Source organism: Aspergillus saccharolyticus (assembly GCF_003184585.1).
Source record: "Aspergillus saccharolyticus JOP 1030-1 unplaced genomic scaffold BP01scaffold_53, whole genome shotgun sequence".
NCBI lineage: Eukaryota > Fungi > Ascomycota > Eurotiomycetes > Eurotiales > Aspergillaceae > Aspergillus > Aspergillus saccharolyticus.
Window position 1 is genome coordinate 153,759 of NW_020290663.1, and position 20,794 is coordinate 174,552.

At 55.0% G+C, this 20,794-nt stretch overlaps 11 protein-coding genes across 11 annotated transcripts; 6 read left to right on the plus strand and 5 right to left on the minus strand.

Moving 5' to 3' along the window:
* Positions 1-527: 527 nt before the first annotated feature.
* BP01DRAFT_386787 (uncharacterized protein) lies at positions 528-1,376 on the minus strand (the record flags this gene model as incomplete). Its single annotated transcript, XM_025577693.1, has 2 exons — positions 528-852; positions 1,240-1,376. 2 exons carry the CDS (start codon positions 1,374-1,376, stop codon positions 528-530), a joined length of 462 nt encoding a protein of 153 aa, XP_025427081.1.
* A 1,609-nt stretch (positions 1,377-2,985) lies between these two features.
* Positions 2,986-4,082, plus strand: BP01DRAFT_350024 (uncharacterized protein; the record flags this gene model as incomplete). The annotated part of the gene is made up of 6 exons (XM_025573778.1): positions 2,986-3,175; positions 3,229-3,248; positions 3,312-3,345; positions 3,407-3,480; positions 3,538-3,914; positions 3,983-4,082. 6 exons carry the CDS (start codon positions 2,986-2,988, stop codon positions 4,080-4,082), a joined length of 795 nt encoding a protein of 264 aa, XP_025427082.1.
* Positions 4,083-4,506: 424 nt separating this feature from the next.
* BP01DRAFT_306743 (putative PKS-like enzyme) lies at positions 4,507-6,424 on the minus strand (the record flags this gene model as incomplete). The annotated part of the gene is made up of 3 exons (XM_025572251.1): positions 4,507-5,325; positions 5,423-5,716; positions 5,753-6,424. 3 exons carry the CDS (start codon positions 6,422-6,424, stop codon positions 4,507-4,509), a joined length of 1,785 nt encoding a protein of 594 aa, XP_025427083.1.
* A 166-nt stretch (positions 6,425-6,590) lies between these two features.
* BP01DRAFT_408454 (beta-ketoacyl [acyl carrier protein] synthase domain-containing protein) lies at positions 6,591-7,812 on the minus strand (the record flags this gene model as incomplete). The annotated part of the gene is made up of 4 exons (XM_025578818.1): positions 6,591-7,377; positions 7,457-7,575; positions 7,646-7,681; positions 7,723-7,812. 4 exons carry the CDS (start codon positions 7,810-7,812, stop codon positions 6,591-6,593), a joined length of 1,032 nt encoding a protein of 343 aa, XP_025427084.1.
* Positions 7,813-8,794: 982 nt separating this feature from the next.
* Positions 8,795-9,428, plus strand: BP01DRAFT_386791 (hemerythrin domain-containing protein; the record flags this gene model as incomplete). Its single annotated transcript, XM_025577694.1, has 2 exons — positions 8,795-9,028; positions 9,096-9,428. 2 exons carry the CDS (start codon positions 8,795-8,797, stop codon positions 9,426-9,428), a joined length of 567 nt encoding a protein of 188 aa, XP_025427085.1.
* Positions 9,309-10,532, minus strand: BP01DRAFT_188167 (alpha/beta hydrolase). Its single transcript, XM_025570923.1, has one exon. The coding sequence runs from the start codon at positions 10,509-10,511 to the stop codon at positions 9,546-9,548; it is 966 nt and encodes a 321-aa protein (XP_025427086.1). The 5' UTR covers positions 10,512-10,532; the 3' UTR covers positions 9,309-9,545.
* A 440-nt stretch (positions 10,533-10,972) lies between these two features.
* Positions 10,973-12,447, minus strand: BP01DRAFT_419013 (PI-PLC domain-containing protein; the record flags this gene model as incomplete). The annotated part of the gene is made up of 3 exons (XM_025579370.1): positions 10,973-11,196; positions 11,257-11,856; positions 11,913-12,447. 3 exons carry the CDS (start codon positions 12,445-12,447, stop codon positions 10,973-10,975), a joined length of 1,359 nt encoding a protein of 452 aa, XP_025427087.1.
* Positions 12,448-13,839: 1,392 nt separating this feature from the next.
* On the plus strand, positions 13,840-15,725 carry BP01DRAFT_306765 (uncharacterized protein; the record flags this gene model as incomplete). Its single annotated transcript, XM_025572253.1, has 2 exons — positions 13,840-14,134; positions 14,206-15,725. The coding sequence occupies 2 exons, from the start codon at positions 13,840-13,842 to the stop codon at positions 15,723-15,725; spliced, it is 1,815 nt and encodes a 604-aa protein (XP_025427088.1).
* Positions 15,726-16,496: 771 nt separating this feature from the next.
* BP01DRAFT_386795 (FAD-dependent oxidoreductase) lies at positions 16,497-17,869 on the plus strand (the record flags this gene model as incomplete). The annotated part of the gene is made up of 2 exons (XM_025577695.1): positions 16,497-17,611; positions 17,677-17,869. The coding sequence occupies 2 exons, from the start codon at positions 16,497-16,499 to the stop codon at positions 17,867-17,869; spliced, it is 1,308 nt and encodes a 435-aa protein (XP_025427089.1).
* Positions 17,870-17,914: 45 nt separating this feature from the next.
* BP01DRAFT_188183 (amidohydrolase family protein) lies at positions 17,915-19,842 on the plus strand. Its single transcript, XM_025570924.1, has one exon. The coding sequence runs from the start codon at positions 18,213-18,215 to the stop codon at positions 19,626-19,628; it is 1,416 nt and encodes a 471-aa protein (XP_025427090.1). The 5' UTR covers positions 17,915-18,212; the 3' UTR covers positions 19,629-19,842.
* A 213-nt stretch (positions 19,843-20,055) lies between these two features.
* On the plus strand, positions 20,056-20,729 carry BP01DRAFT_369386 (uncharacterized protein; the record flags this gene model as incomplete). The annotated part of the gene is made up of 2 exons (XM_025576549.1): positions 20,056-20,436; positions 20,499-20,729. 2 exons carry the CDS (start codon positions 20,056-20,058, stop codon positions 20,727-20,729), a joined length of 612 nt encoding a protein of 203 aa, XP_025427091.1.
* Between the last annotated feature and the right edge of the window lie 65 nt (positions 20,730-20,794).

A 20,794-nucleotide genomic window follows, 5' to 3' on the forward strand; every position in this document is an offset into this window, starting at 1 on the left:
GCTCATTGGTGAGGTATACTTGGATCTCAGGGCAGTCCGGGCGAGAATTGCCTAAAATGGCATCTTGTTCCGGCTTGAAGGTGATCTGTGCCCAGACCAAATTTTTCCCAAAATTGGGTATAAATCGTCCGATGGCTGCTTACAATGCATGCTCTTCTATTACCCTCTATTACCCCCAGAAAGCCCGCAGGCACTCGCTGACTTTCAAAGATGGTCATCCCACATGCAGCTCATCCGCTTGATCATGTAGATACCAAGCGCGGCCTATTCCTAGGCTGGGCATGCAGCGGTCGTGCGCAAACGATAAAATGCGAGACAGCTGGAGATATTGTTGAACCGGCAATTAGACAGTCATCGGTGTAATGGATCACTGGAAGCACGCTTTCATCGTTCATGCTCGCGGGGGCTATATTTCCTTGGCTCTCGGTGCGAAAGGTCTACAGGTCCGTGCGATATGCATAATGTATCGGTCGGAATGAGTCTGGCTTGTGTTGTTCCCACTGTAGTATATACTGCCACAATCGATCCTACTTCGACTGGTTCTGGCTCCCCTCCCCGTAGGCAGAATTGGTGACTCGTGCGGCGTGTGCAATCTTGCAATATGTCCATGTTGAATCTGGAGCGGGCTCGAGTGACCAATCCATACTGCGGAAGGTTGGACTAGGGACCACTGCACGTTTCGCCATGTTGCCAATGACGATCTCTTGCCTCTGAGCCACAATCCTGGCTGCATCGCTGAACCCAGAAGCTTGGACGTTACCCTCCTTGATCTGGAATATGGCGGAGGTCGAAACTGCATGCGAAGTAAAGGTCTGTTCCTCCGGGGGTTCTTTCGTGACATCAGCCTCTGAGCTTGAAGATTAGCCTGGACTTGATATTGACCCGACATCTCTTCGAGCAATCTCAAATAACATAGCGGAAGCTAGCATGTTGTCATTTAAAGCCGTGGACGTGTCATTAAGACTCTGGATCAAGGTTTCTAGACACCGTCTCTCATATTCATGTGAGTTGCCGGAGCCAATTCCCATAGTCCACTCGCGATGTCTGGCAGTATCGCTAGCACGGCAAATGATATCGATGGATTTTTAGTGACCACGGCCCCAACCAATGTTCGAAAACGCCTCTCTGGGATGCAGTAGTCGAACTACAGCAGGTCAGCATAATCGACGACAATTTTGATAAGTCTCAGCAGAGCATATTGCATATCCATGAGAGTAGAACAGTGAAGAAATACTTCACGAGTTGAGCTTCCTCCGGGGATAGCGGCCAGAGCTGCCCCGTGGTATCACGTGCATGGCTTGAGCTGGAGGCGTCCAGGCTGTGGGACTCGGAGCAGATATCGCGGTTTTCGCCAAGGTAGCCTTCAGCATAGGCATGACGAACTTCCTTGGTCGCCGGACCGTGGTGTACCGATATCACATCTCTGGTGTTTTATGCGGCATCGTTCACTGACAAACAGGGTGTCCTGCAGTGGCCTTAGCCAACCACACATTGCGGGGAAGAGAGGAAGCTTGTGGAGGAGCGGAGAGAGCCTGAGCCAGGAGCCAAGCTGTGGGGTCTGATGTCTCTTTTGTCCAAGCTGGCAATAGAGGGTCGCATAGTGAAGCAGTGTTAAGGAGTGATGTATAGATGTGGAGTAGTGAAGGGAAACAAGAGCCGGGCGGGTCTATAGAGCGAATACTGCAGGCAGTAACAGGCGGAGGATCAGACGGTGTATGCGCTGGACGGAAGGCACTACAGTCACATGATTGCTCTAAGCATCCGTCTCTTTTCTTATGCTCATCTCGTGTGCATGTACTCTCTAGTCTAGCCCTAATGGATTCGTGGTATAAGTACTGAGAATGCGCAAAGCTCTGCTCAGGATGGCTGCTGATGATATAGATAGGTATCGAACCCGACGCTGCTGTCACCAAGTCCCCGAAGATTTCCCGAGGCCTCCACAGCATCGGCCGCATTTAGTATTTCAAACGAACCGAACCGTGCCCGAGTAGAGACAGAAATCCTCATTCAATCAATTTAGGTTCGACCGTTGCGGTCCAGGATCAGACATCCTCTGGATCGGCGCCCTGCTTTGCCTCAACACCTTACCACGGGCGCGCATCCGGAGGTAGCAGGCCCCTGTGCCCCCTTTCATCCAAGTATCGGCATGCAAATTACGCCAACGAGACCATCAAGTCAGTGCTTATACGATTTGCAAGCCGATAAGAGTCATGGCATTTTGTTTAAACAGAGACAGTGCGATCTGGACCCGGTCATGGTTCGACTTATTGGAGACAATTAACCAGTGCTCCACATCAACTCAATGACGATCCTATGGGGCCGCCGTCGACGGCTGGCAGCTGTGAGCACCTAACGGCCTATTTCCGTCTCTTCTTGTAGCCCCTGGGTAAGACGACTGCACTTGAAAATGTGATCGATCAGTCAGGAAGGTAGGCTTGGAAACTTGATACATGGTGGCTGTGAGGCTCTCTGGTTTCGTCGCTAGAACGAGGCGATCTTTGTTTTATTGAACTCAACTCATGCCCTCGAAATCCAATGCGACCAGGTGTCATCTCGACGCCTACCTGACTCGATATTAGCAGGTTGAAACAGGCTAGAGAATCCTTCACCTCATGACAGTCGACAAGGGCGCGCAACGCACAAGCATGGCCGAAGTTGTTCCACGCTTGGCGTGGGATCCAAATTAACTCTACATTAGATCCACTGCAACGTGCCGCAGCGGATGCAGATCAGGCACAAACCCAGGGTTTGACAATTGAGCGATGAGGTCAGACTTCCCTCTAGTCTCACTCGTGTCAGGTATCAGGCAGAATTTTGGCCCAAGGGGGTGGATGGGTTGGCGGTACTTAGCTATCCAGCTCCTTATTCTTCAATCGCAGTTTCTCTTGGCTTTGAGATGACTTGTTTTCAGTTCTTCCCCGTCGCTGTGGGTGCAATCGAGAGCACGTTCCTTCAGCCATCGAACTCAAATGGTTGAAGTCAACCATGGCTCTCAATGAAACAGGTGTGATCGCAGCGCCTCCAGGTGTCACGCCAGACTTTACGCATCCAGCACAGCACCTACACACCGCAAACCGCGTGGTGGTCATTGTGGGATTGACGGTCAGCGCGATATGTCTCCTGGTGCGAATATATAGCCGAGTGGCGATTGTGAGGAAGTGGATGCTGGATGACAGTAAGTATGGTCTGTCTGTCCGATGAATGTTGTCTAACAAGACCTGGCGATAGCCGTGCTTGTACTGTCTTGGGTAAGGTCACCAAAAGGGTCCCCGGCTCAATTCCATGATCTGACATGAGACTGGCCGTTGCAGATGTTCGCCGCGATAACGCAATCTGTCTTGCTATGTGAGTTCATATTCGGTGTCTGCGCGCGGTTCCAATGACGCAATCTAAACACCTCGCTTAGACGGTTATACTCGGGCTGGACTGGGAATCCATCAATGGGAACTCACAGTAGAAGAATATAACAAGTCTTTGAAGGTAAGACCAACCATCACCCTCTGTCAATACTTGATTTCACGCACTGACAGTCACCAGGTTCTCATAGCTGGCGCAGTCATGTACATTCCAGCCCTTGGACTTTCCAAAATCGGTCTGATCATACTCTACTATCGCCTGTCAGATATGCAACGTAGCTGGCGGATTATCCTCTGGAGCTTCACATTCTTCGTCATAGCCTATATGATCGTTCTCGAATGTTTGTTCCTGTTTGGTTGCAGTCCCATTCAGAAGGCTTGGGATGTGGCACTAGAGGGGCAGTGTATCAGTCGCGCATCCATTTTCATGGCTGGCACGTGTGCCAGTATCTTCATCGATATTGTGCTAGTGATCACCCCCCTCCCGGTGATTATGGGGTTGAACATGGCGCCCAAAAAGCGCGCGGGGGTTGCCTGCATGTTTGGGCTTGGTGGATTGTATGCTCTGCCCTCCCCTGCCCACTCCACCCTGTGGCCGCTGCTAACCAGCTCATCATCGGGCTTAGATCGTTAATTACCAGTTGCATGCGACTGGCTTCGGTGGTTTCGATGCTGCATTCCAACGACGAATCCTACCAGCTGGGGGCTATGGTGTTATGGATGTAGGTGCTGATGATTCGAATTATGATTGCATGGGCTGACCGTCTCGCAGCAACGTCGAGGCCAGTCTGATCATTATCACTGCATGTGTTCCCTCCTTTCGCCAAGTGTTCTTCTCAGGCTCTTGGGGGAGCAGCGGTAGTCGAGAGAGGGCTTTGAGTAGTTATAGTCTGCGGAGCGCGCAGCGGCGACACCGAGGCTTCACGAATCTGACCGTCGATCTCGAAACGGATCGCCCTGAATCCGTTGAGCGAGTCGTGCCCGGTAAAGTGCCCCAGGAAGTTTAATGTCGGTTTAAAATGGTTCCTTTGGAAAACCTGTACTGCTAGACTGAGCGATGTATAGACTAGATGCCTACGCGCACAGGAGTTCGTGGGGTCCGCGTTCGATTAGCATAGATAGCATATGATACATTAATCCTTTTTGTTGGTTACTTTGGCACATATTGACTCTTCTCCGCCATCTTCCCGGCAAGCTTGGTTATCGAGACCGCTTGCAAGAGATCGAAGACGGAGCAATCCGCCTGCATCGTTACGATCGACCAGTTGCGCAGCTCCACGGCCACCAAGAAGTCGACTCCCAATTGCGCAAGAGGCAAGGATGGGTCGATATCTTCCGGGTTACGACTGAACATTTCGGCGACTTTCGTGACTAGGGCGTTTCGGATCGCGCGCGTTGCTTCACATATTGTTGCGGTGGACAATTGAACCCTCAAACTCGATCCTGGGGTGGCCCAGGACATCGGACCGGAAGAAGAGCCACCTGTCTGCTCGAGAAACGCAAACCTGGCATCACGATTCCAGCAAACGGCTTTATCCGACCGCACGAATGCCCCGGGAAGACCGGTGATAATTTGACAGGTTTCTGGGGTCCGGATGGGATGGCGAATGGCAGACTCGACCAAGGCCCACAGCTCGTGTTCCGACATCGGGCGGAATCCGAGTTTCTCGAGGTGAGAGGCAAAATGTTGAGTCTCTGCAACGACCCCAACAGACGAGACCATTCCTAGATCGATGGACACGGCGGGGAGCCCCTGACTTGCGTGATGACGAGCCAGAGAATCCTGGAAACACCCCCCGGCGGCATATTTGGCTTGGCCCGCGTTGCCACCAAATCCACTAATAGAGGACAGAAGAATGAAGAAGCGAAGGTCGGCAGGCAGAAGAGTGTGCAGGTTCCATGTGCCTTGGACCTTGGGACGCAAGGCTGCCAGGTAGTCCGAATGGGTCATGGAATCAAAGATCACGTCCTACAGAGTTGTTAGAATTGAACCAATTCTATTGAAACTTGAATGGTTGAATGAGATAGTAGTTGTGTAGTATATAGTATAGCGGGAACAGTAGTACCTTGAGCACCATAGCGGCATGGATGACTCCACGGATAGGAGGCAACAGTGAGGCATCATATTTCTGTAGAACAGTATGCAGCTGACTTGAGCCAGAGACATCACAGTCCTCTAGAGTGATGGTGGCACCGATAACGCGGAGATTCGCCAGCCAAGAAGCGTTAAGGGAAGATGAAGCAGTGCGCGAGAGAAGCAGCAGATGGCGGGCTCCGCCTTCGAGCACCAGCCGCTCCGCCAGATTCTGCCCAATGCCTCCCACACCGCCCACGATAAGATAAGTCTCCTCACGTGACAGCTTGACTTTGGCGGGCGGCCTCTTCTTCACCTTCACTTGGGCTTCATCCTCCTCCTTCGCCTCCACCACAATCTTCCCCACATGCTGCCCTGTCTGCATCGTTCGGAATGCCTTCTCAATTTCTCCTATCCCGAACTGAGTGATTGGCCTCACCGGTCTGATATTCCCCTTCTCCATCAATTCATTAATTACCCTGAAGATTCGTTGCACCTCTGCCCCTCTCTGTTCGCCCAGCGTGATTAGATCCAGCGACGCGAACATTGCACTCCGCTCGAATGGCCTCATCTCTACCGAGTGACCCTGCTCGAAATCTCGCTTGCCGTTTTCAATGAGTCGCCCGAACATCCCGATGCAGCGCCATGTTTCGCGGAGCAGATCTCCTGCCAGCGAGTTGATCACCACATCCACCCCCTCCCCCTTGGTCGCCGCCATGACATGACCGGCAAAGGATGCATTGCGGCTACTGAATATACGCGACGAGGGAATATCGTATTCTTCCATTAAAAAATCGCGTTTTTGCTCCGATCCAACGGTTACGAAGATGTCTGCCCCGATCCACTGCGCCAGCATGACCGCTGCTTGGCCAACACCACCGGTGCCGGAGTGGATGAGCGCCCTTTTCCCGCGTTGGATACGGGCAAGATCCACCAGGGCATGGTAGACCGTGATGAGGACCACGGGGATGGAAGCCGCGGTGGCGAAGTCCATTCTCGCGGGCATATGGGCCACAGCGGTAAATGGGCAGCGTACTTTGGTCGCGAAGTGTCCGATGGTGAAGGCATGCACCGGTTCGCCGGGAGTGAATCCCGCGGCGCGTGCGGAGGGTCCTACGCGGGTAATGACTCCACTGCACTCGAAGCCCATGCGCGTTTCCTCAAGTTGACCCAGTGCGACCATGATGTCGCGGAAATTGAGTCCGAATGCCCGTATGGCCAATATTCGTCTTCACTGACCCAATGATGAGAGGGCAGTCAGGGCTGCGTCCAGGCCTGGAAACATTCCCAAGAGAATGAGCTTCAACGGTGTCGCCTACTTGCGTCCCTGTACCATGGGCTTCGACAAAAGTAGTGTCGTGCGGGTTGAGGCCAGCCATCTCATAGCAACCACGCATAAGAATCTCCTGGGCTTCCTGGCTCGGCGACGTGAGGGTTGCAGTTTTCCCATCCTGGTTTGCCGCCGAATTGCGAATGACCGCACGAATGGGGTCTCCATCTCGAATAGCCGCCGTGAGGGGCTTGATCACAATACTCGCAATCCCTTCGCCACGGCCGTACCCCGTAGCTCGGGCATCGAAGGCGAAACAGCGTCCTTCAGGCGATAGCAGGCTGAGATTGGATTGGAGAATGAACGTATCCGGGTTGAGCAATAGGTTCGATCCGCCCACGACAGCCATCTCCGACTCCCCTGCGCGTAAATTCTGACATGCCAGGTGCAACAGCGTGAGCGTCGTCGAGCACCCGGTGTCAACCATTACACTCGGACCCCGGAGATCGAAGAAATGCGAAACACGGTTCGCGATCATTGCCGCGCCACTACCCGTGAGTGTTGCTCGAGGCAGAGTATCAGGGTCGCGGAATAGACTGTCCGGGTAATCTCGGAAGCACGTCCCTGCATATACGCCGGTACAGGAGCCCGCCACCTGGTCTAGGGACAGACCGGCACTCTACAGAGCCCCGTAGACGGTTTCCCAATTGCAAGCGCACCTCCGGGTCCATTGTCTGGGGCATTCAGTGCTTCAACCGAAGGGGATCTGACGACGAGGGAGAACTCACACTGGCGACTTCGGCCGTGAGGTTGAAGAAAGCGGCGTTAAATCGGGAGATATCCTCTGTGAGGAAGTGTGCGCCTTTGGCGTATGACTAGGATATATTGGCAGTTAACCACCCAGCTACTCTATCCCCTTGACGCGTCCAGTGAGTGATGACATACCGTTCCATGATGTTCCTTGTCGGGATGGTACCAGCCCTCTGCGTGGAAGCGAGACCGTGGAATTGGGGACCATGCACTCTCTCCCTGGCGCCAAGATCCCAGAGCTTCTCGGGACTAGAGGCGCCCCCGGGGGATCGACAAGCCATGCCGATGATGGCGATGGGCATGACTTTCAGGTCGCCCTTAAAGGAGTCATTCTCGGACTGGGTGGTATAGGAGATTATTGCGTGTCCGGGTTAGGATGGAGGCTGTGGCAGGGGGTTCAAACAGGGAGCTGAAGTGAGTCAGGGAGATTGAATAGAAGAGGAAACTCTTTGCCTATGTCTTGTTCCGCCAGTTTTGTGAGCGCGGGGATGGTAGCAGTCCAAGTGAGTGCACCGTCAAGTAATATTTCGGACAGCCTGTGGACCGGAGCTCTATTCGGTGAGACTTCAGGCAACCAGCTTTCTGGGTAGCTCCATCTGCTCTGCCATTCATCAGATCGCCTGTGAGACAATTAGCTACTTGTCATTGAGCTCCATCCGGGAGTCAGACACGATAGTTAGGGCCCGGAGTATCTGAAGCCCCGAGGTGCATTGTCACTCATATGGGGGTCGACATTAATGCTACTGCTATCAAGATGGTGGGTGTCACAGTCTGCGGCACGAGATTCAACAAGAATCTGGAGGGTAGATGAGGATGACGCAGGTTATGCTGCTGGCCATGCATCTGACAGGTTCTGGCTATGAGGGTTAAAAGCAATTCAGTAAGTCCCAATGAAGCTAAATCTACGCACGAGTATGTGCACTGTCTTTGGACTGTCGAGTTATCAAGACTCTTGGATTCATGGGAACTTTGCACCGGGCGCTTCAATTCTTGGAAAACATTGATAGTCCATGGATAGCCTCTCCGATATCTCTATGTTGTTATTTGAGCCCATCCCCGTATAGACTCTTAGCCATTGGCAGGGCTCAACGAGTTGCATTCAGTCAGTCTTCCATGCGTGAAGGAGTGTATAGGATGAGTCAGCGTCTTGTTCTGCCTCAGGCCATGAAACATGACATCACCACTTCATCTTGCGATCCCGAGGCGTTCCTGAGTCTCTCTCTTTGCAACATCCATCATGATACTACATTTTCACTCCAGCTCGACACTTTGAAGTCTGTCACCATGACCGGCCACATCATCGACACGGTCAAGGAAGACCACGGCGAGATTCAAGCTTGCTATGGACGCATCGTGAGCTCCGCGGACCGTCAAGAGCAGATTCGCTTCCAGAACCTCTTCACCTGGGCTCTGGCACGCAACACCGTCGGCAAAGACCTTGTCGTCTATCCTGCCTACGAGAAGCATCTGTCGGAGGGATCTACTCTGGCAGAGAAGCGCCGCAAGGAGAACCATGCTGTGCGTAACACTAGAACCACCTGGGTCTGCGATTGCAGATAGCCGGCTGTATTAACCACCAACGCAGGTCAAAGGACAACTCAAGAAGTTCCAGACCCTGGATCCGAGCAATCCCACCTTCATCCCCACCATTCGGGGGCTGATGGAGATCCTGAGTCCCCAGATGAGAGAAGAGGAGAACAGCGACCTGGTGGATCTCGAACAGGTGCTCTCGGACCACGACAGTATCAGCCTGGCCAAGTCGTTCAATCGCACCAAGATCTTCATGCCATCGCGCGCCCATCCCGGCGCCCCGAGTAAGCCGCCCTTTGAGACGGTCGTCGGCCTCTTGACGGCGCCCATTGACCAGCTGGGGGACTTGTTTCGGAAGTGGCCGCACGAGAAAGACGTGCACACGTGATGAGAGAAAGATTATATGTACTGTACCTGCTAGTCTGTCACTTCAAAGCTCTAATCTCCTGCTCACTTTGATGCCCTGCAACCCCCCTTCCAACCCTAAAACCATAAGAATCTCCCCCTAGCGAGAAGACCCCCAGAACCGCCTCCCCCACCGCCAAAGAAGAATCCCGCGGCCCAAAAGCCGACCAAAGGCGAAGGGAAGCCCAAACTGGAACCAAGTCAATGGCCGCCACAACACAGCCCTCGGCACCACTCCCACCACGCCATCTCGCGCACTCGTAGACGCATCGCCGACAGCCTTCCCCGTAAACGCCTCGACCGCCTCCCTCACAATCCCCGCCGTCGCCTCTGGCTGACTCAAGAAGGGGGAATGACTCGTGTGTAGCTCCCGATGCTCCACATTCGCACCGATCTCCCTCGCCATCTCCACCTGCATTCGCTGCGCCAGCACGGGCAGCCCGCGATCCTCCACCGTCCCCAGATACCAGACCGGCACATCCTGCCATCCAGCATACGTGAACTCCCCGCCCTCGAATAACGCCTTCAGACTCTGCGGCGTCAGCTGCGAGACCCAGTACTCCGCCTCCTCCCGGGGCAGGTCATGGTAAAACAGCTCGCGGGGAGGGGTGACCAGCTCCGCGTAGCCGGTTTCGCGGTTCGCGCGCCAGGAGGGCGGCGGGTGCCCGAAGAATGGGTCCATGAAGGAGAGGCCGGTGAAGGTGAAGCCGGAGGCGATGAGAATGAGGCCTACCACGTACCCGGCGGGGGAAGGCGGCGTGTCCCCGGCCGGGGGCGGGGGCTGGGGCTGGGTGAAACCCTTGATGGCGCTGTTGCCGACCATGCCGCCGTAGGAGTGCGCGATGACAATTACATTGCGGCCGTGGCTGGTTTCGTGGGCGATGGCGTCGCGCGCGGCATCGAGGTCGTCTTTGAACGTTGCATCGCGGCTGCCGGTGGTGGAGGGGAGGGTGATGGCGACGCAGTGTAGCTTGTGCTGGGTCTGGAGGAGTTTAATGACGGAGCCATAGCAGGAGGGTTGGTGCCAGGAGCCCGGGATAAAGATGAGGGTTGGTAATTTGGTCATTTTGAGGAACTGACATTTTCCTACTTATGTGCTTGTGTTAATCAGAAGTGATGGTGATGTCAATCCGTCCGGAATCACGCGCCCTGTCATGTCATGTGACGATATGGACGTTGACCTGAGGCTGAAATTCATGGGCTGCAAAATGAAAGCCTTCATGTTTGCCCTGATTTGAACTTCTGTTCTTCTATCTGTGGATCTTTGATTATTCCGATGGTTTGGAATGTGCAGGGTTTCCTGATACTATGTATCATCGGCCCCTTACATGGGCTTATACCGTCAGCAATTTTTGCCAATTGGATAGAGAGCTGTGCGGGCCTTTGGCGATGCTTGACTCAGTCCAATTATGCCAAAGACTCCGTATGACCACGTGTATTTATCTCGCTTGCTCTGATTGTGTCTCTGAACCATATTTCAACTGCAATTGTACCTGTCATGTACTACCTCTCACAGGAACCCTTGCTTCACAGCATCTCCCACGTCAGCGCCATCCCAGCCCACGTCACCACCAACAAGACCCCAAGACTGGCGGACAGGACGGGCTGCGAGGCGTCACTGGTGGTTCCACAGCACTTGCCATTGTATGTCACATTGTTCATCGCGGCGGCCACTTCAAAGACCGACCCCGGGAAGTTGCCGTCGTTATAGTAGTCCACGAGCAGGAAATTCGGGGGACGATCCCATTTAGCTATGCCAGCGAATCCATCAGTGGTGCTGTAAGAATAAAAGAGAGGGCAAACCGACTTACCGCGACAATTGTTCGCCATGAGCCCGAGACTCCCGTATCCCGAGACCGCATTGGTCGTATTCAATTGCGCCGTATCCGGGATCAGGATCTCCACCTCCTCAAAAATGACCTCGATATCGAGATTGTGATTGATCATGTACATGCGCTCCTCCGCCTCCGCCGCAGTGATCCCGGGCGGTCGCTGCACCGTGCAAGGGAAGGAAGCGTTGAGCGGGGAGAAGGGGGTCTCCCACATCTGACTGAACTCATCCAGGATGTAGGGAATGGCGCTTTGATTCGCCTGGTAGTCCATGAACACGACCGCGCGCTTCTCCGCGAGGATCATCTCCGATAGCGTCGGCCAGTCGCTGACGTTCATCGGGATCTTCCACGGCTCGTATGCGTAGTCGATCAGTCCGGAATTTTGGATCGGGGCAGTGAAGTTGGAGGGATCCACGTAGTCGGAGTTCACGATCAGGACGGTCACTACCTCGTAGGGATTCTCCTTGAGCCAGTCGGTGACGTTGGTGAGGTAGGCCTCCAAGGTGCCCATGTTCAGGAGTTCACACGAGGTGTGGCAGAGGTAGATATCGTCTTCATAGTAATGCGCTTCGAAAGATACTGACCGGGATGAGTCATATGTGTCCAAGGGAGGGATCCAAGGGTGGGGGACGTACCCATGCGTATGCCGTCCTCGAGCTGGGTCCGGACGGGGTAGGCTTGATTGGACGCTACGTTGTTCTTCTTGACGAAGGGACTGTTATGGGCCGTGACCATGGTGATGTTGGAGTATTTCCTCTCGCAGAATTCCGTGTAGCCATTGCAGGGCTGCGAATTGGCGCCCGCGGAGGATGTGGCCGTGCTGCTGCTGGTCAGGACTCTCGTACCGCTCAATTGGACCGCGGTGTCCGTGGTGGTTGCGGTGGTGGTGGTGCCATTGGTGATGGTGGTGTTAGTTGCCGTGAGAGTACTCGTCTCGGTCGTTGACCGCGACTCATTCCTGGCGAGGGTGATGGTGGTGGTGTAGCTGAGATAACTGCCGGTGGGAACGACTTCCGAGGCGGAGGTGACCACGACGAGAATGTCCGAGGCAGACGAGGTCGATGTGGTACTCAGCACTGTAGTAGTGACTTTGGAGGTGGTCGACTTGGCGCTGACTGGTAGAGCCAGTGCCTGCAGAGCGAGCAGGAACCATTTTCTGGTTGCGCGCATGATTTAGGAGTGTGGTGTCGAGCTACTTGGCAGGTGGACGAGGAGGAGGAAATATAACGGGGGGAAAGGGGGAGAGTTGGGGAATGACGTCGGTGTATACTGTCGACCAAAGCTTAGCCTGTTCTGCAGAGTCTATTAATGTCTACTCCGAGTCCGATGTGCCTGAGCTGACCCCATGTGGCAGAGATAAAAACTTTGTTGCCTGCCGCGTCATCGCTTGAAGTGACTTTTTCCGGGTGGAGCAGGCCAGCTGGCAGTGGTTGGTGCGTGGATTGGGTCAAATTGATGCCAACAAGAGCAATGCAGATTGATCCATTGCGTGAGAAATGCAATGCAAATCTAGCCCACCACAGCAGGGAATCTATTCTTTATATCAGATTGTCTTTGGATCGATCGCGATGAGGTGACACAAGATCCGCACTGCCAAGTCGGATCTTTCCGAGGGGTTCTCAGCCTCAGGCATCAACCACTGGTTCCTTGCAGCACGAGGATGTGCAGTAGTCCAGCCAACAACATAGTCTGGTGGTTTTCTCTACTTTGATGAGGCGGTGATGATCATAGCTAGCAGCAGCGTGCTTCTGCAGCTCATGCGACCGTACGTTTCCTGTGGGGGAGTCTCATCAGGGAGTGCTGCCTGGAGAATATGGCAGCCATCGTGACCCGCAACAACCTTAACTTTAAAGCTGAAGATTCACCATAAGAGTATGAATGATTGACTAACTAAGACAATGGCACTTGAACGACTCAGAGCAAGCAGAGGAGAATCGAGAGAAAGGAGAGAGAGCAAGAAAAGTTGTTGAGCAGTGGCCAGGGTCATTACCTGCGCAATCAATCCTCTACATTAATGTCTCAGTTGCGGGGCGCCGAGTATTTCACCACAGCAAACCGGCGCCAGGCTGCCCATTATCACCCGTGACTATAACATGCCGGGTCAAGGAGACTTCCCCATCCAGATGCAACTGTGATGGAGTCAGGGATTGCACTTTACCTTATCTTACTGACTGCGAGCTATACAGCTTGATTCTAAGAGGAGCCCCGGGCTTAGGGCTGGGCCTCGGCCGGGCTGGCGACATCAAAATAAAACCTCATTTCCCCCTGAGATCCCCGTTGAAGCACGCCTGGGCTACTCCACCCTGGATAACAACCCCACCAGCATCAATACCACCAATAGCAGCCAGGCTTCGCCAGGGTATCACGACCCTGAATCCTCCATGTCAATTTACGACACACCCTGAGACCACACTCGGCCGTGTATCGTTCCAGGGTCATTGGTCTTGGGATCTCTATACTGCAGACCCCCCCAGGGACTATATCTATGGCGATGTCCCGCCCAGACACTGCATGTCAAACAGGCCTTTACAGACAGCAGCTAACCAACTACCGCTCTCCATCATGCGTGGGCTTTTCACTCTTTCTTTGCTTTCTGCGGCGCTGGGCGCCTCTGCCGGGTTGACTGCGTCGAACCTCGAAACCTATGTCGATGTGCTGGCACTCGACAATTCCTTCAACCCCATCGAGGCTGCCTACTGGACCAACTTTGCTCATCACCGTCGCACGCCTTTCGCGGTGTCTCCGAACGGCAAGACGGCCTACCTCGCCTATCTCGACTCCAGCGGCACCGATGTCCACGTCACCGAACTGGATCCCACCACGTTCAAGGCGACCGGCACCTCCGTCACCGTCAGTGGTGGTAAAGAAGGTCGGTTCCAGACCCCAAATCCCATCGACTCGCTGACCGCGATGCTAATGTCGAGCCAGCCGGTGGTCTCGTCGCCCACGATGATGGCTTTGCCCTGTTGACGAACGAGGCGATGCCCTCGGGCACCACCAACGCGCCCCCCAGCGACACCCCCGTGCCCGTCCTGCACCGCTACACCAATGGCAACCAGACGTGGAAGACCTGGCTGGGAGGTCCCGGCGTGCACGCCTCGGACGGTCTGGCCGAGGCAGTGGACATGAACGGTGATCTGGTCTACTCGGAAGCGGCTGGCATGTACGGGGCCTACTTTGTCGTCAGTGACTACACCGGCTCGGCCGCGGGCCATTACGGCGACAGCATCGAGTACGTGGCCGCCAATGGAACGCTGTTGGACATCAGCGGTGCCTCCAGCTCGTGGGGGTGCAGCCACAACACCGGAATTGCCTTCGAAGCCGCCGATGAGCCTCCTTTCGCCAGTATCTGTGCCGAGGACCAGGGGGCCATCTGGTTGAACACCAAGACCCAGAGCATGTACAATACCGGGGTCAAGATCTCCAACGAGAACACGACCAACGGCGGCTCGGGGGAGCCCATGGGTGGTATGTCCGGCAGTTACAGTGGTCTTGCTCGGTTTGCCGACAGCAGTCGCTACATCTTCACCTGGGTCTCGCGGGGTGCCATGGATGTGACGGAGAACACTTGGATGGGCGATGGATACACCCACGTCACCAACCGCACCAACCCCCGCAACGTCGCCCTGGCCCTCTTCTCCGACAAGTACACCAAGGTGGGTGCCCAAGCCACTTCGACGGTGGGCGCGGAGGATGGCGACAGCCAAGTGACCTGGGTGACCTCCGGCGCCAACGACTGCTCCAACGCTCACACTGCCACCTTTGGGAACACCTCCGCCCTGATCACCTGGGAGGAGATCTCCGACCCCGTGTGCGACTATATCGCCATGGGCTGCGAGGGCAAGTTCGCCGGCACCTACTTCCAGCAGGTGGATGCCACCGGAAAGAAGGTCGGCGACGCCTTCTCCAGCAGCGATGTCTACATTGCCGGTGACATGGTGACCATGTCCGATGATCGCATTTGCTGGCCCTATGTGAGCATGGAGTGGGATTTGTCTCTCGTCGTGTACGAGGCCGACTCCTCCAAATTCACCAAGAAGATCAGCTTTGCCTGCATGTCCACGAGTGGTGCCAGTGCCAGCAGCAGCTCCAGCAGCTCCGCCGTCGCCGCTGCTAGCAGCATCGCCAGTGTCTCTCCCTCTCAGGTGGCGGCGACTTCCAGTGCGGCGGCTGTGTTCGTCGAAACCACCACCGCTGCTGCTGCTGCTGCTGCTGCTGCGGAGACCACAGTTGCCCACACGGCAATTATCAGTTCCGTTGCGCCTGTCGCGACAGAAGCCCAGGTCGCCTCTTCCGCTAGCCAGATTCCCAGCTGGGCCACCGTGGCCGGTCAACGCACTACCTTGAGCACTCAGGGTCAGTCCAAGCCGACTGGGGGCTGGAACGAGGGCAGTGTCCCTAACTGGCAGCCCTGGTCCGAGGAGCAGGAGGGAAGTTGCTCGTACTAGACAGACTAGGAGTGGTACACAAGATCGATGAGGAGGGACTGGGGTTGTGAGTGATTTGCTCGCAATAGATGGATTGTACGTAGTCCGACAGAATCAGAACTCAACCTTCATGAAGCGCAGTTTTCATTCTGTAATCTATCGTCTAAGTTCCACACAGTCCAAACCCTTTCAAGCAGTGTTCCACGTATTTCTGCCACATGGGCGGACCCCCCATAATACCACCATCCAACACAAACGCATCCATCAGTCACACACAATGAGACACCACGAGACATAGCAGAGATATTGCACCTTCGCAGCAGACCCGACCCGAATCGCAACATGCTGCGAGGCACTGAGTAAGATAGAATTTGAGGAAGAAGGATTCACAGCATAAGTACCCTATGACTCTCGGAGTTACCAATTTTATCACACCAACCTTTGTAACTCGCAACCCAGATGAATGAGGGCTTTTTATCTCCCCAGCCCTCACTTGGTGGCCCTTCATTCCCTTCAACTCGCAACAACCGGTGTATAATGTGTATCCTGTGTATACAGTACATCATTATACTCCATTTACCCCGGAGTATTGGTTTAGTTTCTGTATCCTCCGTCCTGCGTCGGCAAAGGTGGGGCAGATTGACAGCCGACGGGGTGGCGAAAAGAACCAGTCGGGAGTTCACGGCAAACACAACACGGACCCAAGGGAAAAAAATCTCTGACGTCTGTCAGTTGCATTGGCTGTCTTGTATTGCTCGATCATAGACATCCATGACAAGCACAAACACAATCATGATGGACAACAAAGATAGTCGGATTGTCATTGTTGGAGCGGGCGTGTTTGGCCTCGCCGCAGCCCGCCAGCTGGCGATGGAGGGATACCGGAATCTCCTCGTGCTGGACCGGTCGATGCCCCCCGTCGCCGACGGTTCCAGTTCCGATATCTCGCGCATGATACGCTTCGACTATGCCGATGATGACTATCTGCGCATCGCCCACCAGGCCTACCTGGAGTGGTCCCAGCCCAAGTACCAGGGCATCTTCTATCCCGCCCCCTTCATCCTCACCGGCAACACCAGCGCCCATGGTCAGGCCTGGATTGCCAGCACCACTGCCGCCCTGACTCGGCGGGACTTGCCCTATACTAGACTCGAGGATGTCGCTGCTACGAAGCAGATGCACCCGGTTCTCAGTGGACCGTTGGCTGCCCCTCCCTTCAATGGCTATCTCAACACGCAGGCCGGCTGGGCCGATGCTAACAAGGCCATCAGTCAGATCCGGGACGATTGCCTGGAGCTGGGCGTGTCGTTTTTGTGCGGTCGCAGCGGGACAGTGGTCGGCTTGGAGACGGATGCCTCGAAGAAGATCACAGCCGTGCGGACGCTGGTGGGGAGTCCGATTGAGGGGGACTGCTTCTTGCTCACGGCGGGGGCCTGGGGATCCAGCCTGGTCCCCATGTACAATTCCACCCTGACCACCGGACAGGTGGTCGCATATCTCCGCCTCACCCCCGAGGAATTGGCCCAATACAGAGATCTCCCCATGTATGCAAACTTTTCCACCGGCTGGTTCAATTTTCCCCCGCACGAGGAGACGGGGATTCTCAAATTCGCCATTCATGGCTGGGGGTACACCCGCGCCCCGGACCAGGAGGAGATGATGATCGTCAACCAGGCGAATGTCTCTGCTCCCCCCTTGATCCCTCCTCGCGAGCGTCGCAACTTCGTGCCTGCCGATGGGGAGGCCCGGCTACGCGAAGGACTGCGCGAGATCTTGCCCGAGTTGGCTGATCGGCCGTTTGAAAAGCTGGCCTTGTGTTGGTATACTGATACTCCCACCGGGGATTTCATCCTGGACTACCATCCCGACTTTACGAATCTGTTTGTCGGGGGTGCAGGCAGTGGGCAGTAAGTCTTGTGTTGTGTTCATGTCACCGTCACCGGAGGAGAGGCAAACTAACCATCGCATCTAGTGGATTCAAATTCCTTCCGGTGCTGGGTGAATACATGTCGCTGGCATTGAAGAAGGCTCTGCCCGAGAATCTGGCGCATAAATGGCGATTCCGCACCGATTATGCCACGCGAGAGGATGTCTTTTTGGGGGATGGAAGTCGTGGAGGGCCCATCCGCCGGGAATTGAACCCTAAGGAAAGGGCAAAGCTGTAATGGTTGAACCTGTGGACTGGATGTGCATCCCTCTGTATGTTCAATCTCGGGATAGAGTGAGTGCTACTATAGGAATCTAGGGATTTAGGGATATCAGCCACCCCCTCCCAGGGATCACGCTCAGCAGACCATGATAGACTACATCGCAGCCTGCCACCCCTCTCTTCCCTCGCCAATTTGTCCAGTAACGTCCACGCCACTAGTTCAGCCACCAGCCCCGTCTCCGCCGGTCCTCCGCCGGCCTCCGTATACATCACGTGATATCAACATATGTTTGAGCGCCATCCTGCTTCTTCTCGCTCCGATCCCTCCCAACATCCTCACAGGTAGATAGACTCTCCTCATGGTCCGTCGATTTGCTGAGGCCCCATCGCTGGCCTCCGCCTACACGATGCGTCCGACTGCAATCTCCATGAATGTGCATCGGCGCTCCCGGGCAGAAGCACCAGCCTCGCAGCCTCGCATCACCATTGTGAACACGGGTCTTCTGATCCCAGGCGACGGGGAAGTTTTGAACCATGCAGCCGTGGTCATCAGCGACAGAACCATTGCCTTTGTCGGCCGGCAAGCAGATATACCCAAGAAATACCTCCGAGCACCACATACCACCCATGAGGTCCCGGTGCTGATGCCGGGTCTGTGGGACTGCCACATGCACTTTGGCGGAGAAGACCAATACTACAATGATTACACGGCCATCCTTGCCACGCACCCGGCCTCGGCCGGGGCGCGACTGGCCCGCGGGTGCTGGGAAGCGCTGCAAAGTGGCTATACCTCGTACCGCGACATGGCTGGGTACGGGTGTGAAGTGGCCAAAGCCATCGAAGATGACTCCATCGTTGGTCCTCATGTGTATGCGGCCGGAGCCGCGATCAGTCAGACGGCAGGACATGGTGACATCTTCGCGCTGCCGGCGGGCGAGGTGCTGGGGAGCTTTGGGGTGCAGAATCCCCGGCCGGGGTATTGGGGGGCTGGCCCGGTGTGTATTGTGGATGGGGTCGAGGAGGCGCGTCGCGCCGTCCGTCTGCAGATTCGGCGAGGGGCCAAGGTGATTAAAGTCATGGCCTCTGGCGGAGTCATGTCCCGCGATGATGACCCGAAGTGCGCGCAGTTCTCGCCCGAGGAGCTTAGGCTTATGGTCGAGGAAGCGGCACGGCAGGATCGGATTGTCTCTGCCCATGTTCATGGCAAACGGGGGATTCTGGCGGCCATTCATGCCGGTTGCAAGAGTCTGGAGCATGTGTCTGAAGCGGACGAGGAGGTCTTCCAGCTCATGAAGGAGAAGAACGTTCTGTATGTGGCCACCCGCACGGTCACCGAGGTCGCTTTGGCCAACAACGGCGAGGGATTACCCAAGGAGTCGTGGAAGAAGCTGCAGGCACTGGCCGACTCGCATCTTCGAGCCTATCAAGGAGCAGTCAAAGCCGGGGTCACCATTGCCCTGGGAACCGACACGGCACCCGGAGGCCCCACGGCTTTGGAGCTCCAGCTGGCCGTCGAAAAGGCAGGCATGACGCCGCTACAAGCCATCAAGGCGGCTACTGCCAATGCTCCCTTGTCTGTGGGCCCCCAGGCACCGCAAACTGGCCAGCTCAAGGAGGGATATGAGGCGGATCTGATTGCGCTGGAAGAAAGTCCCCTCGAGGATATTCGCATTCTGCAGGACAACAAAGTGATTACGCATGTTTGGAAAGGTGGGAGACTGTTTAAAGGACCTGGGATTGGTCCCTGGGGAGAGACTACGAATCCGTTTCGATGATCCATCTTTGCTTCTCCTTCCCGGTTCTCGGTAGCAAATGACAAATGATATGCCATGTGTGTTGCTGGTTGATACTTGGTCCTCAAGGGCAGATCCATGATCCCAGTCTGGTCGTACTGTACCTCGTGTGCCACCGGAGTACTGCAGCAAGCCGCGCATAGCATCCGTAGATCCTCCATGAGCTCAGGCGCCATCCATCGGCTGTGCCATCTGCAGCCCTCCGAATCTCAGGTGCGGATGTGAGGAGATCGATCCTGGAATGTAATCTCCTCTGTACCTCAATTGGCCTTTAGAAACTCCGAGCGGACCGTTTATCGTCCCGGGATCTGTTGAGGGTACCGAACTTATAAACCCCCATCAATGGACGAGAGAACATGCAGTTCATGGTGGCGTGCTGGGATTAGATTCACTCGTCAAAGCCGACAAGATGTTCCTGAAACATGTCTTTGTTACCCTCCTGACTTTGGGTTCATTTCTGCTGACACCGGTCCTGGCTTTCCCTGGCGACTCCGACTCAGAGGACAGCCTTCCACCCAGTGCAGGGCTTTCACCCCTCCTCAAAACCCTGCAGAGAATTGAAATATCCGGGATCAAGCTTGATCGAACCCTGACGACATCGGAGATCACGGCTGAAACTCTTCAAACCATCCGGCAATTGACAGATGAAATCGAGGGCATCGTGGCCCAAGCCACCACTGAGGCACACGCACTCGACGTGCTGGACCCGTTCCGTAGCTCGAAACTGACCAAGAGCGCTTTGCCCATGAAGCCGGTGCTTGGCCATTTACTGAATGTGATTGTGGATGTGGTATGCTTCGTTACCCATGCGAATCGGGTTGTTATGAGTGGGAAGCTGATCAGCAGCCACAGAAAGAGGAGATTTGCGCCGCCGACTTTTGCCAGGACATGCAGGATTTCCTCACTTGGATGCGCATTCATTGTCACGAACTAGCCGAATCACTGCGTGGGATTCTGCAGTTTGGGGATGGGAAACTTATTGAAATTTGTGCAGATCTCGTTGATAAGCAATACGCCCTGACCATCACTCAGTATGAGAAGATCATCCGATCTGGGAAAGGCAAGGATAAGATGGACGATTGATCTTGACGGATTGTTGAAGGGAACAGGCAGTTATCTGGCGCAGCGATTACAGCTACGTAGACACG